Source organism: Diorhabda sublineata, chromosome 9, assembly GCF_026230105.1.
Source record: "Diorhabda sublineata isolate icDioSubl1.1 chromosome 9, icDioSubl1.1, whole genome shotgun sequence".
NCBI classification, from domain to species: Eukaryota; Metazoa; Arthropoda; class Insecta; order Coleoptera; family Chrysomelidae; genus Diorhabda; species Diorhabda sublineata.
In genome coordinates, this window is record NC_079482.1 from 17,952,879 (window position 1) to 17,969,717 (window position 16,839).

At 31.4% G+C, this 16,839-nt stretch overlaps 4 protein-coding genes across 4 annotated transcripts; 2 read left to right on the forward strand and 2 right to left on the reverse strand.

Moving 5' to 3' along the window:
• Positions 1-91: 91 nt before the first annotated feature.
• Positions 92-587, reverse strand: LOC130448855 (NADH dehydrogenase [ubiquinone] 1 alpha subcomplex subunit 5). The gene has a single exon (XM_056786399.1). The coding sequence runs from the start codon at positions 517-519 to the stop codon at positions 154-156; it is 366 nt and encodes a 121-aa protein (XP_056642377.1). The 5' UTR covers positions 520-587; the 3' UTR covers positions 92-153.
• On the forward strand, positions 587-4,158 carry LOC130448854 (28S ribosomal protein S35, mitochondrial). Its single transcript, XM_056786398.1, has 5 exons — positions 587-1,516; positions 1,686-1,773; positions 1,827-2,358; positions 2,410-2,575; positions 4,046-4,158. The coding sequence occupies exons 1-5, from the start codon at positions 1,420-1,422 to the stop codon at positions 4,126-4,128; spliced, it is 966 nt and encodes a 321-aa protein (XP_056642376.1). The 5' UTR covers positions 587-1,419; the 3' UTR covers positions 4,129-4,158.
• Positions 4,159-7,917: 3,759 nt separating this feature from the next.
• Positions 7,918-9,915, forward strand: LOC130448727 (palmitoyltransferase ZDHHC3). Its single transcript, XM_056786218.1, has 4 exons — positions 7,918-8,430; positions 8,491-8,627; positions 9,139-9,223; positions 9,497-9,915. Exons 1-4 carry the CDS (start codon positions 8,161-8,163, stop codon positions 9,869-9,871), a joined length of 867 nt encoding a protein of 288 aa, XP_056642196.1. The 5' UTR covers positions 7,918-8,160; the 3' UTR covers positions 9,872-9,915.
• A 1,546-nt stretch (positions 9,916-11,461) lies between these two features.
• On the reverse strand, positions 11,462-16,839 carry LOC130448729 (thioredoxin-related transmembrane protein 1-like). Its single transcript, XM_056786219.1, has 6 exons — positions 16,601-16,839; positions 16,038-16,199; positions 15,712-15,886; positions 15,543-15,644; positions 15,369-15,467; positions 11,462-14,824 (listed from the first exon to the last, which is right to left on the reverse strand). The coding sequence occupies exons 1-6, from the start codon at positions 16,738-16,740 to the stop codon at positions 14,672-14,674; spliced, it is 831 nt and encodes a 276-aa protein (XP_056642197.1). The 5' UTR covers positions 16,741-16,839; the 3' UTR covers positions 11,462-14,671.

A 16,839-nucleotide genomic window follows, 5' to 3' on the forward strand; every position in this document is an offset into this window, starting at 1 on the left:
ATTTGACAATTGGCATGCTTATATTTTGCATTCTTTAACACAAAGTAAACAAAGATAGATTTAAGATGTATAATAAAAAGATGTATCTTATACTCCAATTTTATTTATTTCAACATTTACAAAACAACTATTATGAAACGTGTTATAATTTCATTAAGATCGAGGCTGAGCTGGTGGCCAAACCCACTGTGTAGGAGGAGCTTCTTTCAATAAAGGTTCCCAAGGTTTCCAATTTAACATTTTTCGGGCAAGTAATAATTCATTTTCTGCTTGGACAATAACTTCTTCAATTTGACCACAACCTATTTGTTTTTCAATTGTGTTAACATCAGTTGTAGACTTTAAAATTCTAGACCTTTCATTTATTACATCTTCTGTGTGCTTCCTATAAGCAGCAGTTTCAGGCATTTTTTGTAATGTTCTTAAAATCTTACTATATAAAATTCCTAATGTGTGATGAGGATTCTTTGCAACATTAAGGCCAGTTAGTCCTGTTGTTATCTTTGTAAATCCTGCCATAATTTTTTGGAATTTACTTTTCACGTAACTCGAACTACTTGCCAGAATTTTGACATGTGTCAACTGAATCTTCCTGATCTTTGCTACAAGCACAGAATATCAAAACCAAAGTTAATATTACAGACAAACCAGTCAATATACTTCTATACTTTCTCTATGATGAACATTTTTTTTAATAGATATCCGTAACTTTAATATCCAAAAACTTTTATTTGTATTTTTACCGCTTCCACGCAAATAGATAATAAAAATAATATTCAAAATAAGCCAAATTAAGTAATTCTTCCAAACCGTGCACTTATCCGGACGATTTAAAATAAATAATTCGATAGTTGTCGTTTGTAGCCCGCCCTACATTTATGCGTATCCTTTTTGTAAGAGTAAAAATAGTAAAAGGAACATTTATCACTCTAGAAATCTCATAACATTCTTCATCTGTGTGAAAGTCTACTCACGCTGACGTTGATACAAAATAAGAAATAGATATGAAGCTCTTTCTGTTTGTATGAAATAAATGAAAAACAAATTTCAAGTGATAAATATCTATACAATAATTTTTATTAGTAGATTCCATATGAATAAATCATTCAATTGTAAAAAATTTCCATCCAACCAATCAAAACGTTGAATAAGAGATTCTCACGACCTCGATACTCAAAATTTCCAACATAATTCAGCATCATAATTAGATATTAAAATATTTTTTAGTAAGAGTTCTCTAAATAATTTATGGCGTTTGTCCATACAGAACATATCTTGTTCAGTTGTTGTCCATTAGCTCCAATATATCTTGTAGAGTTAACCACAGAACATACCCTATTGGGAGTCAACTGTCATTATAGTTGCTCAAAATAATGCATAGGTTAATGCTATAACCTGAAGAAAAAAAAACGAAGAAAAATGCTGAACTGTATGAAAACTCTTGAAAGAAATTATTTATCAAACTTTGAAAAGAAAATATGCTGTTGGTATTCAAATACAGTAGTAGAAGCAAAGGGCAAGTACCTAGTTATTGCATTCTGTACTCAAATTGTAGTTTAATATATATTATGAGCAACCTTGTTACAAACTAATGTGTGATATTTTTAATTATTTATGATTACTATCTAAATGTCCAATAGAAGTGAATATGTGGATTTGCAATACTAACTCAATTTTGTTTATAGACGAGTTTCGAGTACTTAATATAAGGAAATCTAAAGGGGCATTTCAAGAAAGAAAGCCGAAGAGAGTAATGCCTGTATTGCCTCCAAGGTTGGTGTAAACATTTATATCAAATTAAACATTAAACTCCTTATTGCTTTCAGAACAAAACAAATGAAAGTAGATCAAGATTGGGGAAGTGTTTGGCCAGGCCCAAGATCTTTTCATCCAGCCACAGTTCCGTTACCAGTTAGACAAGGTTATGTAGAAAAACGAGCTTCTCCTGATAAATTTGCAAATGCAGAGTTGATGAAAATTCCTAATTTTCTTCATTTAACACCTCCTGTTATTGAGAGACAATGTAAAGCTTTAAAGAAATTTTGCACCAGCTGGCCAAAAGCTTTAGACAATGATGAAAACTGTGAAAAGCATTTTCCTTTTGAGTTTACATTTAGCGATTATTGTTATTCCTCCCCATCTATAAGAAATCCTTTAGCTCGAATAGTTACCATGAAGTTTAAATTGGAATCATTAAAATTGAATCGTAGAGCAAAAGATAAATTTTTAAGACTTGTTGGAGATAGGTACGATGAAGCAAGTGATACTGTAACTATAGTCACAGACAGATGTCCCCTTAGAAAGCAAAATTATGACTATGCATTATACCTAATTACTGCTCTGTACCACGAATCTTGGGTAAGTGAATTTTTAATGAATATTTCATTATCATAATTTTATTTTTTGTAGAATGTTGAACCTTGGGAACAGTTAAAATCAGAAGCTGATATGGAATGTTATGAATGGGATAAAAGCAAATCTAAAACCAACATTGAACAATTATTTAATACGACTTCTGATAAAATAGATAATATTGATATGTATGCAAATTCAGTAGATAGACTGATGAATGAAGGTTAGATTCTCTTATGGCATTTGAATGTATTTCTAGTAATTGATACCTATTATTCAGTTGTTGACACTCCATTAATTTACAAGTACCAATTATTGACAAAAACTTTATTTTTTCTTTATTACATGAATATATGAAATTATTAATGACTTAGTAATAACAAAAATAGGCATTAAAGAATAGGTTTCAGGCTTCAAATATATCTGTCTCCTTTGAACAAGTATATTTTTTTCTATCACCAATAATTTTCAATTCTGGTTGTTCCAGTTTCTGAGTGCAATATGACTCTTAAGGTGTAGACAGCTACTACTCCAGCTGCATTTGAAGTCACTGAAACTAACGTTTTCCTTTTCATTGGTTCCAGCAATATAGATGTTTTTGTCGTCCTTTTTTCTCAGTACCTTATCACTTTTCTGTTGAAGGAAAAATGCATTTTCATCGCTATTAAAAACATGTGTAGCTTTATTAGTTGCATCTAATAGATCCTTAGATTCAAGATAAGCTCTCATTTCCCCAAAGCATTGCCTAATTTTCTCTTCTGATACCCTGATACCCTTTCTCGTGTCAGAGTTAAATTTTGTGCAACTCTTAGACCTAAATTTCGGTCCATGTTTAGAAATGAACTGAACCATTTTCTACCTGGACGAAAATTTCTGAAATTATTCTTTTTTGCAGTAAAAGTTGTACACTATCTAATAGATCTTTTTGAATAGGGCGATGAGTCATATTGTTCTACCAAATATTCTTCTTCAGGGGTGAGAATTGTAGTTGGTCCCATAAGACATTCTATGGACAATTTTCCACTTGACCTGTAATATAAGGTAATTCTTAGCACAGAGTATGACCTGGCCGCCGAGGCTGCAGGTATGTCTATTGCTACAGCTTCTAGAGCTTCATTCATCTGCTCTTTGGAATAATTTTTTTGGTGCCATATCTGCAATAAATTCTCAATAAATAGACCTTTGTAGAAATTATTCAAAAGAAACAATATAAATAAACCGCCTGCTATAGTAAAAACGAATAAAACAAACATCAAACTGATTCTGGGTATTTCTGACGCCGCGCTTCTGCCGAATTTTAGAATTCCACTACAATCGAACAATACCGGCTCTAGGATCCAAATAGTATACTTGTTCATAACAATATTAACACGTTACGTGTCCTGCATTTCATAAATGGTTTGCAAAATGAATTTATTGATAATTCCTCAACTTTTGTGATCCAGTGTTTTACCAGTAATCAATAAAGCGTTTACTAAAATATATTGGAAGTACTGAGCATATTATATTAGTTCATAGTGAATCGATTTTATATAAACAAATTACCTAACATGCAAGAGGAATTTCTGGAATTATTGGCGATATTTATTACTGAAAATAAACTGTTAGTGAAGTCATGAATAAATTCACTAATACATATTTTCTACTTCATTGATCAATTCTCATAGTTAAAGTAGGATTTTCTTGTTTTTAGGTGAAAATGAGTATACCATTAACAAATACGGAGAAGCAGTACGAAAAATTTTAGGCTTACCTTCTACTGTAACATGCACGTAAATTTTTAAGAAAATAAATAATATGTAAATATATGTGTCTTTACTTCATTGAATCACTCGGGTAACAAATGCAATGACGAAGAGGACTCAAACACCAGAGTGGGATTTGCAAATCCACTAATGGGCCCAGAACTTATTCTTGGTGTAGCCAAACGTGTGGCTTTTACTTTTCTCAATGCTCTGCTTACAAGACAGGCTCTGAGGAGTTGAATAGAGACACCTGGCATAAGACAAGTTAAAGCACACAAAGATGGGCCTTCTGCCGCTCTTACCTAAAAACTGCTCCACAATAGACTGGCCTTTTAAGCAGATTCTGTCATATAAGACGCCATCTTCACATTATAGACATCAAGTATGATCCGGGGTGCCGCTGATGCATGGAGAAGGAAGAAACTGCAGACCACGTCAGCTGTGAGTACCCAGGACTCACCCGGGCGTGATTCAAACATTTGGTCAAGCCTAATCTTATTATGTTGAATGGTTCAAGCCAAAGCGCCTGATCAGCTTTTGAAAAGACATTGGAATTTAGTATCGTCCAATGAGGTACGACGAGTATATCAGAAGGCTGAAACTAACTTTAGATTTACAGTGAACAAGACTGGGGAGGAACAGTTTGTGGTCTGTATTAGACATAAAAGGTGAGTTTATTTCAGGTAAATATTTTCGATCAAAGTGATCTCAAACGTAGAAATAATGAAAACTAAGATTTGATTCAATTTTTTTTTATTATAGCCGTTTGAAGTGAAATCGAAAAGTAGTCGACACATTACTGTCATTTTTTGTTGTTGCCAATAAGGTCCTGTGAGTTTCTAAAGATTTTTATTATTGTAACAACTACTGGAAAGAAATGAAATATTTGTTATGTTCACATTTAAATCCTGTAGATTACATTCTTGGGAATATTTAAAAAAAAGTTATAATTATGAGAATATACCTAGATACTATGCATTTTGAGTTATAGTTATCAAGTTATGAGTTGAAAAATCTGGTGAGGGGAGATATTTTTGGGTTAACGCTTCAATGTTTTTCATGTGTATCATGTTCTTTAATGTTTAGCACTTTTCATTTATACATATCTATTAACTTGCCTTTTGTATGTATACAGTAGATATTATGATGACCATCAAAATAATTACAGGGCCATATTGAACACATTATAATTTAATATTATAACTCCAACCTGATGTAGTTTTGGTTATTTTAACCAAAATAGAATAAGTGATGTGTGAGGTTGAAAATATTTTGATGGGTCAATTGTTCAATGTGATGACTCAGTTGCTCTACTGAAAATAATAATGTTAACACTTTAAGCGCCACGTTGGTGCCTACAGATGTTATAACACATACCCATTATAAATGACTATGTGAACCTTTAAACCATGGTTACATGTGTTTACAGGTATGAGTGGACCTTCAGGATATAATTTTTGTTTGGGTCGCTTAATTTATTTTCACATAAATATGTAGTCCCTCGAATAATAGGTGTTTATTTTTCATATTTTTTTGAACACAAGAAAACTGAAACAAAGTATATTTCAACTTAATAAGTGAAAGAGTCCAGGCACAATGGTTGTTCTCCTACACACCCGACACATTATACTCTTTGATTTATTTGGGATATTATCTTATAGAAGTTACAATAAAAACGCCTAATTATATAACTTGATCTGGGTTTTTTTTGTAAATAATGTTTCAAATTTGGTGTAGTTGATGGAGCATCTTCAAGATTACAAGTCAATGACTGTACAAAATATATTTTAAAATCAGTTATGGACAGATCTTCATTATCTATTTCTTCTAAATAATATGTGCATTTACTACCGTAGTTGTAAATAGTAGTTTTCTGTAGCACTTGAATGATTTAAGTAAAGGTTTGTTGTTGGTACCTATCTGATCAAATTTATTATAATCTAAAATCTAGTTCTTCCTTTATATCTCACGTCTTGTTTCTATGTTGAATGTTTTGTGGACTTAAGTCACGAGGGGACCAATGGTATAGTGATGGCATTTAAATCATATGTGGACCATGTTAGGTCCATTGGGCCATCAAAAGATATTTTCCAAAACATGCAAATTTGAATGAAAACAGTTCAGCCTCTATGATTCAATGTTCAGCTTATAGTTCATGTGCATTGTCTTGCTGAAAAAGAAACTTGTGGATGCTTATGATAGAGCAGTTAAGTTGTCTGTTGGAAGTAAATCACATAGTGCCCAGTTGTCAGACTGCTTTGAATAAACACAAGTTGTGATCAACAATAATAAGCAAATTATTACTCAACCAATTTTATACATATAACATTCAACAGCAATTCCAATGCCATGCCTCTCTCTACAGTGGCATATTACCCTTTTAACGCTTTTATCCACACACGTGGACAGAATTGTGATTTGTTACTGAATACAATATGCCACTCTGTTGCCGATCCCTGCATCAGCTCAAATGTTGATGACAGTGGTCCTCAGTAAAAATAATCACTAATCATGGATAGTATGAAAAAAAACCCAAAGGACATACAATGTGTACATAGTAACAGATTTAACTTCCTATCCAAACCATTGGTCAGCAATTTGACAGATATCAAATCCTACACAGTTTGCACTTCATGACTAATTTCCACAAAACTCGGGAGTGAGCTACATTCAAATCATCAGCAATTACTTGAACTACCATTAATAAATTCCTCATACACTGGAATCCTTTGTCCTAACTGAAATTGTCTAAAACATTTTTACGTCTCTTCTTCAACTATCAATGTTTTCAAAAATTGGCAAAAAAGTATATGTCTAGGGTTTGTTCCTGGTAGCTGCACTCGCAGAACTAGTTCAGGACGTATACACTAAAGCGTTCTTTGTTGCAGAACCAGCGCTAGTGTCGCTGTTCTTAGTAGCAGGGCAAGACAGTGTAATCTGGAAACGGTGGCACTACATTTTCGTCAATGGACGAATGTAAAATATCACAAAGTACTAAATCGTTTTACATTTTCCATTATTGTTAATACTACAAGGCCTGAAACACATCAAATAACCTCAATACAACACATGATGTAAAGACTACAAGGTGTGTTCTTCCCGAGGGTTCATTTTTGACTCATTCTGCGCATTTCTCAAGAACCAATGAAAATTCGCTCCCAAATTAGCGCGTCGTTTTGGGAGCGAATTCTCATTGGCTGCTTCTTAGCTGATGCGCAATAGCACACCTTGTAGTCTTTACATAGTGTATTCAATTCTAATATTTCAAATTAGCACGTCAATTTGGGAGCGAATTCTCATTGGCTACTTCCCAGCTAGTGCGCTATAGCACACCTTGTAGTCTTTACATCATGATACAACAATCAACAAGAGTAATTCTATATAATCATGAACTGGCCTGCACTGGTACAGTTCCAGTGCAGCTACCAAGACCAAACCTCTATTTCACAATACGATTTCCATAGAGATATTACTGTAATATCTCTATGACGATTTCACATGAAGTAGGAACCATAGAACTAGTAACATACTCAGTTGCTTGAATCGTGATCATTGGAATATGGTTTTAAGCCTTTAGTACAATACCCAAATTGGATATGTAAATTAATGGGACTATTTCTGATTGTTGTTAAAGAGAACCTTTCGAAAAAGAAAACTGTAATAATATTAGTTTTTAATTTTTTTTCCAAATTTGAGAGCAGAAATTGCGCAATTTTAAAAATTTCAAATTCTGTAAATGATAACTTGTTGTTGCTACTAATTGATAAATGAGTGCTGCTTCGACATTAATATATCGATAACTTACACTATCGAACGCACCATTTCTGTCATTTATCAGTCTGATAGTAATTACTTTTTACTTCAGGTGAAACATGAAAAAAGCATAAAACCAATTATCTAGTAGAATTTAGGGATCAAACATAATAATGATTTTTGTAAAAAATATTTTAAAGTTGAATTATAATGTGAAATACTGTACTGTGTCTCCAACCAATTATGAAATGATATGTTACGGTACAACGTTTTAATCTTAAAACACTAATTTTGAACAAATAAGGGCGTCATGATGGAATATGAATACGGTTCTTTTAGAAAAGAATCGGATTTTCATAATAAATGCTGCGGCGGAATGTTATGGTGTATTAGAGATATTTGCGGCATAATTTGTGCAATTTTAACTTGGTTATTGATATTATATGCAGAGTTTGTTGTTATGTCTGTTATACTCATTCCTAGCCCCTATCCAGTGTACAGTATTATCCATATGGTTATATTTCAGCTATGTGCGTTTTTAGCAATAACATCACATTTGAAAACTATGTTTACAGACCCTGTAAGTACCAAATCAATCAATTTTGTACAAAACCATACTGAAACAACTTTTTATTTATAGGGAGCAGTTCCGAAAGGAAATGCTACAAAAGAGATGATTAAACAAATGGGTTTTAGAGAAGGGCAAGTAATATTTAAATGTCCAAAATGTTGCAGTATCAAACCAGATAGAGCTCACCATTGTTCAGTTTGTCAAAGGTATTTTTTTACAATTGATATGCTCTTATTGTGTTGCTCCAAAGTTATTGTAGAACAGTATTGTTTATTGGAAAGAATAAAGAAAATTATACTATAAGGAGTTTGTTAAAATCAGCTAATATTGAAAAATATTGAAAAAAAGAAATAAGGAATTTTTATTTTCAATAATATAGAAAAACTTAGAATATAGAACTATAGAGTTCTATAGTTTTTCTAAATTATTGCAAATAAAAATTCCTTATTTCAAAATATTGACAATATTTTGTTAAAAGTGAAAGCTATGGATGGTATGACTAAACTGATTTTTGTAGATGGTTGGTATTGAAGATATTAAAAATAATATCTTCAATAATTCAATTTCTTGCCAATTTTTTACACTTAAAATATGGTACATGGTCATAATGTATAATGGAATTATTAGTTATTTATCATTGTCTGACAAGTTTACACCAGATCATTTTTATTATTCCTATTAACTTCTGACAATATTTATGGTATCTCTTCTTTTAAGGTGCATTAGGAAAATGGATCATCATTGTCCATGGGTGAATAATTGTGTAGGAGAAAATAATCAAAAATACTTTGTTCTTTTCACTGTGAGTATATTATTTATTGAGATGTTGGGAAAACTTCTCACATCATGAAAATCAAAAATTATTCAATGTATAAGAATATTTTTCTGTATTTTAAAATTGTTTGGGAGGGATTTGGAAATTATATAGATGATTTTTTACAGCTATAGAAGTATATTTTATTTGTATATGACATAATCTAATCAAGTTATTTGATAACTGATAAGATAATTACTTTTAAAAATGAAATATTTATCTATAACTTTTGATTTAAAATTATTTTGATTAAACTTTCAGCTTTATATTGCCACCATATCACTTCATTCACTCTTTCTGGCCATTGACCAGTTCCTTACATGCATTCGCCATGAATGGAAAGATTGTACAACATATTCACCTCCAGCTACAGTAGTGCTTCTATTGTTCCTCATGTTTGAAGCCTTACTATTTGCCATATTTACTGCAGTAATGCTTGGTACGCAAGTTCAAGCAATATGGAATGACAAGACTGGAATTGAACAGTTAAAAAAAGAAGAGGCTCGGTGGGTAAAAAAATCAAGATGGAAAAGTCTACAAGCTGTATTTGGACGCTTTTCCTTACTATGGTTTTCACCATTCGCTAGCCCATCAACACCTAAATTTAAAAATGAATGTGAATTGTATGCAGTTTAAGTTATTTATTTATAAACTTTTTTTATTAAAGCTTTTTGTTTATACATGAGTTTAGTATATATATATATATATATATATATATATATATATATATATATATATATATATATATATATATATATATATGTATATATAAAAGATGGGTCGTACTTAAATATTTATATGTTAATAAGTAATTAAGTAATTTAATAAAATGAAAATATTTGAACAACGTTATTATTATCAAAGTTGTAAAAAATAATCTACATTTAACAGGCAGATCAACAGACTTCAATATTTGAACCATACTGCAAATACTAATAATTACTCGCCTTTATCATACTGATATTTTATTTTTCAAAATTAAAATAATTAATTTATTGCAGAAACTGTATTATATGTTATATAATCCAAAAACATAAATAAATATTTGTTTTTTATCTACCAATTATAAATTTGACTCTAAGAATGACTCATATTACATCAGTATTTTCACAGGCAAACAAGTCTGACTTTTTGAATTGCGAATCTCCGCAACTTGAATGTTGAAGTACACGTCGGATTTGATGCATAGAATAGCTAAGTTATTGAGTCTGTTAGCAGTCCTTGTAGAATGTAAGAAGTTTTTAACTCTCTTCCAACATGAACTACAATTTGTTACAGCTAAAGTCATGAATATTCGATAGGCGATTACACCTCAGTATCCAGGTCGTTTCCATGCAACAATTTTAAAAGATCAGAAGGCGAATTCGTCATTTAATGAGGACTCGAGATCTGAAGAATAAACATTTCTTAAACGTTCAGCTCGTTTACGAGTTTCTCTATTATACAAGTTGCCAAATCTTGAGAATAATAAAAAGAAATTTTTTCACTTTAAAAATTTTGCCGCCCTGGACTCTTACCCCGACTATCCCTTGTGTAAATCCACCGAAGATAATGATGTTAGTTTAATTTGATTAACAAAGGGTTCAGCCATGAAACCAGATTTGTTTCCTTATTGATTGTTTTGAATTGAGTTTAACTATTGCACTATCTTTAAGGATGTAATATTAATTTTTTTAAATTTAGTAGTTTTTGGTTGTTAACTATTTTATAGTTACCTCTAAATTCTAACTCATGTATCTATTAAATGAGCTAAATTCACATAAATACTAGTTCTGAATACAGCAAGTTCAACAAATTCTTCATATGTATAGGTATTGAAATAATAATAATCTATACTAATAAAGGATTTTCTATTAGTTATCCAATAGAAAATTTCTAATACTTCAAAGTAACGTTCTAATATTTTGATTAACAAGTCGACCAATTTAATAATCCCCATATCGTCTGATTCACGCTGTTGCAGTCAATTATTTATCAGGCATACACAAACACGTTCTGCGCGCTCTTTCATGACCTACGACATAGTCGCGGTGGTCAAACTGGAGAAGTTCGCCGCATTTAGTCAAGCGCAAAGCGTTATATGGTGGTTAGATTCCGAGTAAATTGCTTTTTTTTCGAAACTCCGCACTGTCTAGTTCTTAGGACAATTTGAACTGAATAACAATATAGTATAATAGAGTGTATGTGATTTTGTGCTGTATCAAAGTAGTTTAATAAAGACCAAGGTATTTTGTAAATATATAAACGAAGAAAAGATATAATTAAAAGAGGTAAGTCATTACCAAGTTTTATTATACCTACATAACAAAATTTACTCAAGATTTATCAAAAGTAATTCTATTTGTGATTTAAAAAATGTATTATATTGTTTTTCTTGCCTACTTTTGATAGAAAAGGGGTCACTGATCAAGGTCACTTAAGTTTGAAGATAAAAAGACACGAAAACTCCAAATGTCATTTTCATAATAATTGCATTGAATATGCGTTATTAGGATCAACCAATATTATATCTTCAATTAGATTATACTTATTGGTTGAATATACAGAGATATAATGAAAATTATACAGGGTGTTTCTAAAAAAGGTGATCCCGTCTCTAGGATAGATAGAAAACTGAAAAATATTTGGAGTTACTTCATAATTTTCAAATCAAATTTTCCGAAAACTGTACACAATATCGAGTAACTTTTTGATGTAAAATTGAATGATGTTAAACACGTTGAGATCCGGTGCGGTCCATAGGCCCGCAACTGCACTTTCCCCACTGCCTAGAGCGGCCCTATGGACGACGTATTTTATTTAGAACCTTCTCCGCGGCCCAATGGACCATATTTAGAGGTGTTTTACAGTTTGGTTGAACCGTCCTGGATCCTTGAAACATGATCTGGGTTCATATGTTTTTTTTTAATTTTTTTTTACTGTACCTTACACAATCTCTTTTTATCTTGTGACTTGGACTTTCTTCACTAGACAATGGTTTTTGTTTTGTTTTGGCGTCTCTTAATGAGCAACAGCAGTAGTTTCTTTAGAATAATTGCTATACATCTCTGATAGGACTCCAATTATTTATGGAATTAATTCTACTGGATTCGACTCACAATGGTTAAGAGACAAATGTAATACAATGCATTGTCAAAATGCAACGTGTTTCTCTTCTACCTTATTAGATTTAACTAAAGGTAATAATTCTGCTTATAAATCTTATGATATTTCCAAATCAAATTGAATTAAAGCTTTCTTAACCTCTGTCGTTCAACAATTATTCATGACCTGTGATAAGGTGCATCATTCATCACAATGCTAGCAATTGCATCCCACCTGCTTATTAATGCTTTTTCGAACCAATCTTAAACTTGCAACAAGCCATCATCGATCTTCGTTTTCTGATTCTCTGTGTAGGATATAAAACGTCCGACATTATCAGAAGGGTTTTAAGTGGGCTGTAATGTTGTCCACACATACTTTACAACTACATACTAAAAAACAATTTTATGTACGCTTTTTAAGGATAACTTTTTTTGCTTAAAACTTAATTCCTTTACCACCAAATACAAATACTGAACACACTGTTCACACTACCACTACATAACACTCACAATTACACTATCTGACGCGCGTTTCGGTAACCATTATCATCTTCAGAGACTGAAAGTAAATTAGTACAAAGAGATCCTTTTGATATTTTTCAAAAGTATATCATTATTAATGTTTAATAGGATTTTGTTTAGTGTTGCTATGACACAGATGACGTGTCTGCAGGTTCATCCTCATCCATGCAACAACGGCACTCCGGATTTCACCTTGCAAGTAGACCGTTGAGAGACGCGATAGCAACACTTTTGGCCACACCAAGGATGGATTATGGGCCCAGCCTGGCGAGTGAATCCGCCTCGTCGTTGCCTTTGTTGCTCGAGTGACCGGACACTCAAACGAGCTGAATCTTGCAACCATCACTCACCAGATTTTTTAAGACTTTCTTTCATTCCAGGACTATTCTAGAGCACACTGTGTTAGTCATTATGGCTTGTATAGCTCTGCTGTCTGAGCAGATTGAAATTACTGTGTGGGGTCGATTGACTATCGCGCGTCCGCATTCCATCATAGCGAATACCTCGGTTTGGAAGACGGTAGCAAGTTCCCCAAGCAAAACAGATTTGCTTATTTTGGAGTGTCCTCCGTAAAAGCCTGCTCCGACCAAGCCATCCCTCCCGGATCCGTTTGTGTACAAAGTGGCTCCATTATTCAGCATAGTGGGCTTGGAGTCAGAATTCTACTGCTCCCGTTCAGTGATATGTTCCACCAAACCCTTATTGTTAATGGTCTTATGTATCATGTTCTCCAAATAAAAAGATAGTTTCACATGTAAGTACTTCTATAAAACACCTTGAAAATAACTAATATAGTTTGATGCCGCGGATTTAAATAGTCATAAAATCGTTTTTTGCCGTCATTGCCGCCAAAGTAGCGATAGACAGTAGCAGTTTGTCTAATCGGCCGGCCGCTCTCTTACACAGTCGGCGCTAATGACGAAGGGTATTCGTTTTAACTTCCCGATGATTGCCAGGCAACTAATTTTCTGTTAGTACAAAAGTGTCAATTAATCTTGAAAAATAATTTTATTTCAGATAGAAATATTGGGCGACAAACTTACTAAACAAAAAATTTCATTCTAAACTTTTAGCTTGATAATAAACTATGTTAATTTTGTTGGGGTGTAATAATAAATTATGTTTTTTATTTTAAAAGGGATACAATCGGATCAATAAAATCATTTAGGTAAAAATGATAAATTTTGATTAATAACTGTTTTATTCAAAAAATAATTATCAAATTTAGTTATAAAAAGTATATTTTGATTATCAATATCCACTGCAAAAATTTATTAGAATTCGAATAATCTATGAAAGCATTTAATAATCATTTAAATGTTGCTTGCAATAATGCTTATTAGTATGTACTTTCCGCAGTGAAGAACTTGCACTTATAAATCTATCTAATTTAAAAAACTGTACAGTCCTAAAAAATTATACACAAGATATAAAGAAAGTTTTAATATCCACACAACCATTTGGAATGAAACAGAACACCGAAAATAATCAATCAAAAAATAAATAAATAAATGGATGAATCAACAGGTTTGTGAAACACATTTTTGGATATAAATAATATGAAAAGATATTATGAAGAAATATTTCTTTGTAGAGTTATATTTAAATAAATTTACAAATTGCATATAACATTACCAAACTTTTATTGTTGATTCATCCTTAATTTTTGATATTTATCAATCTCTCGATGTTCCAAACATGTTATATTCAGTCCTTTTCATGACAGATACATTGCAATATCTGTTCAAAACAAAAATAATCGGTTTGTTACTCAAATTAACGGGTCAGTACTAAATTATACTTAATAGTCGATATAAAGGCATTCAGATCACATGTCCTTTCTGTTTCTGCGTTTTTTTGGTTTTGTACTATTTTTTTCAGCAGAAATTTGATTTTCAGAATCAGTTCCAGAATTCTGAGCATCTCCATCGCCCGACTGACTAGCATCATCAACAAGATCATCTTTAATATCTTCATCATTCTGAAAAAAAATTTATGAATTATGATGTAAAGTGAAACTGTTTAAACATATTTTTATTCTTGGAATGGGAAGCACTAATAAACTTTAAACTGGATTTGATATTGATAAATATCAAATTATAAAACTTTGTTTTTAAATATATACCATTATGAACTTTATATGAAAAACTGCTATAGGAGTTTTACAGGAAGCTTGTTTCATCTATCAGATACCTACCATTATACCAAAAATAGATCCCAAATGTTCTAGAACTTTCTGTTTTTTAAACATTGTTAGAATATAGGAATGAAACAGCACTAAGCGAGGCTATCTTAACATGTAAATAATGGGGTTAGGGGAAGAATTGAAGTGATACATATAAATTTTTTTTGTGAAATATATAAAACAATTATAAAAATCATAACAGAAATGATTTAAAATATCAAGTGATGAATATAAGAACATGTATGCATTTAAGTGACAGGTATTTTTTGCATTGAAACTAACTGCTGGTTAATAATCCAGTGCAAATGAAAAGTAAATTACAAAAAAAGATTGAACGCACCAATTCATTATCACTATCCTTATCATCCTTCTTGTTCCATTTTGTTGGTGTAGTTGTGTGTTTTGGAGGGAATATAAGGTCTATTGCACATACCAAAATCTAAAATAATTGAAATATTCAAGAAACAACAATCAAATATTTTCTTAGGACTTCTCTTCTAACTAATTCACTTACCAAGCCCAGTAAAGCTCCTAAAATAATTGTAGCTATAGCAAAAATTAGATATGATCCCACACTGGGTAATCCATATTCTTCCGTCAATTTATTATGAATTTGCTAAAATAAATATAGTTTTACCAACTTTATTTATGCATATTCTGTGCTGATTTTACTATTTACTTACTCTCAAAAGTTGTGATAGCTTGAAAAAAGAAGATACAATGCCCATTTGAATAGAATTTGGTGATTTCCAGCTAGAAACTGGTTCTACTACCTCCCATTTTTTGTCTTCGATGAAAGAAGTGAATGCATTTATGTCTCTTGAGCCTTTATATTGTCGAAATTGGCCATTTATTACACTACAAATTCCATGTACAGTATAATATCAAAAGTGGAAAAGTTTTAGTTTGAAATTTCTTTAATAATTTGAGTTTTTATTTTATAATAAGCATTAAGAACGAATTTCTATAGGTGAATATATAGATTTATTTTTGGCCTGTATTCACTTACTGAAATATTGTAGGCAAGGCAGTAACCATAAATCTGCCACTTAGCCCTGGGGAGGTAGTAACATCAATGGCACCAATTTTTATACCTAAGCCAGGACCTAACTGAGCAAATTCTCTCCATTTTTGTTCTAATGCTTTACATGCGGGACACCACGGAGCATAACTACAAACGATAATTATCGCTATAATAGACTTTAGTAATAAAAAATCATAATAAATAACATTTTAAAAGTACCATTTAAGTCTTACCAAAGCATAAATTATATTTTACTTATATTTTGAGATTCTTATCAGTAACGTTATGTAAATGCTCTTAAACCGTATATAGTAGATATATTTCACATTAATAAAATATGATACCTTTTAAAACTTTGTTCAAATCACTAATAGATTAAAAATCGTTATGCAATAATTCAGATAAAATTTTCGCTACTCCAAAAATAATTAAACTAAAATCTATAATCCAGTTTTTTCTATAATAATAAAATTATATAAAAAATATAACAAACTTTGTCAATTTGACACGAAGGCATTATGCCGGATTAAAAAATGCAACAAACTTACAACTCCACCAGCCATTCGCCATTTAAAATTTCATTCCAGTTATCCTCATCAAGTTCTATAACAGTTTTCTGGCTATTAGTAAAATAAAATATATTGAAAAATATTAAAAATATACAGAAGTTTACTATGCTACAAGCCATTACAATTCAGATTTAATATGTGTTGTCATTCACTGGGCTTATGCTTATGTCAGAGTTAATAGATTATTACAAGTATTCTATTTTTTTCTGCCATATGTC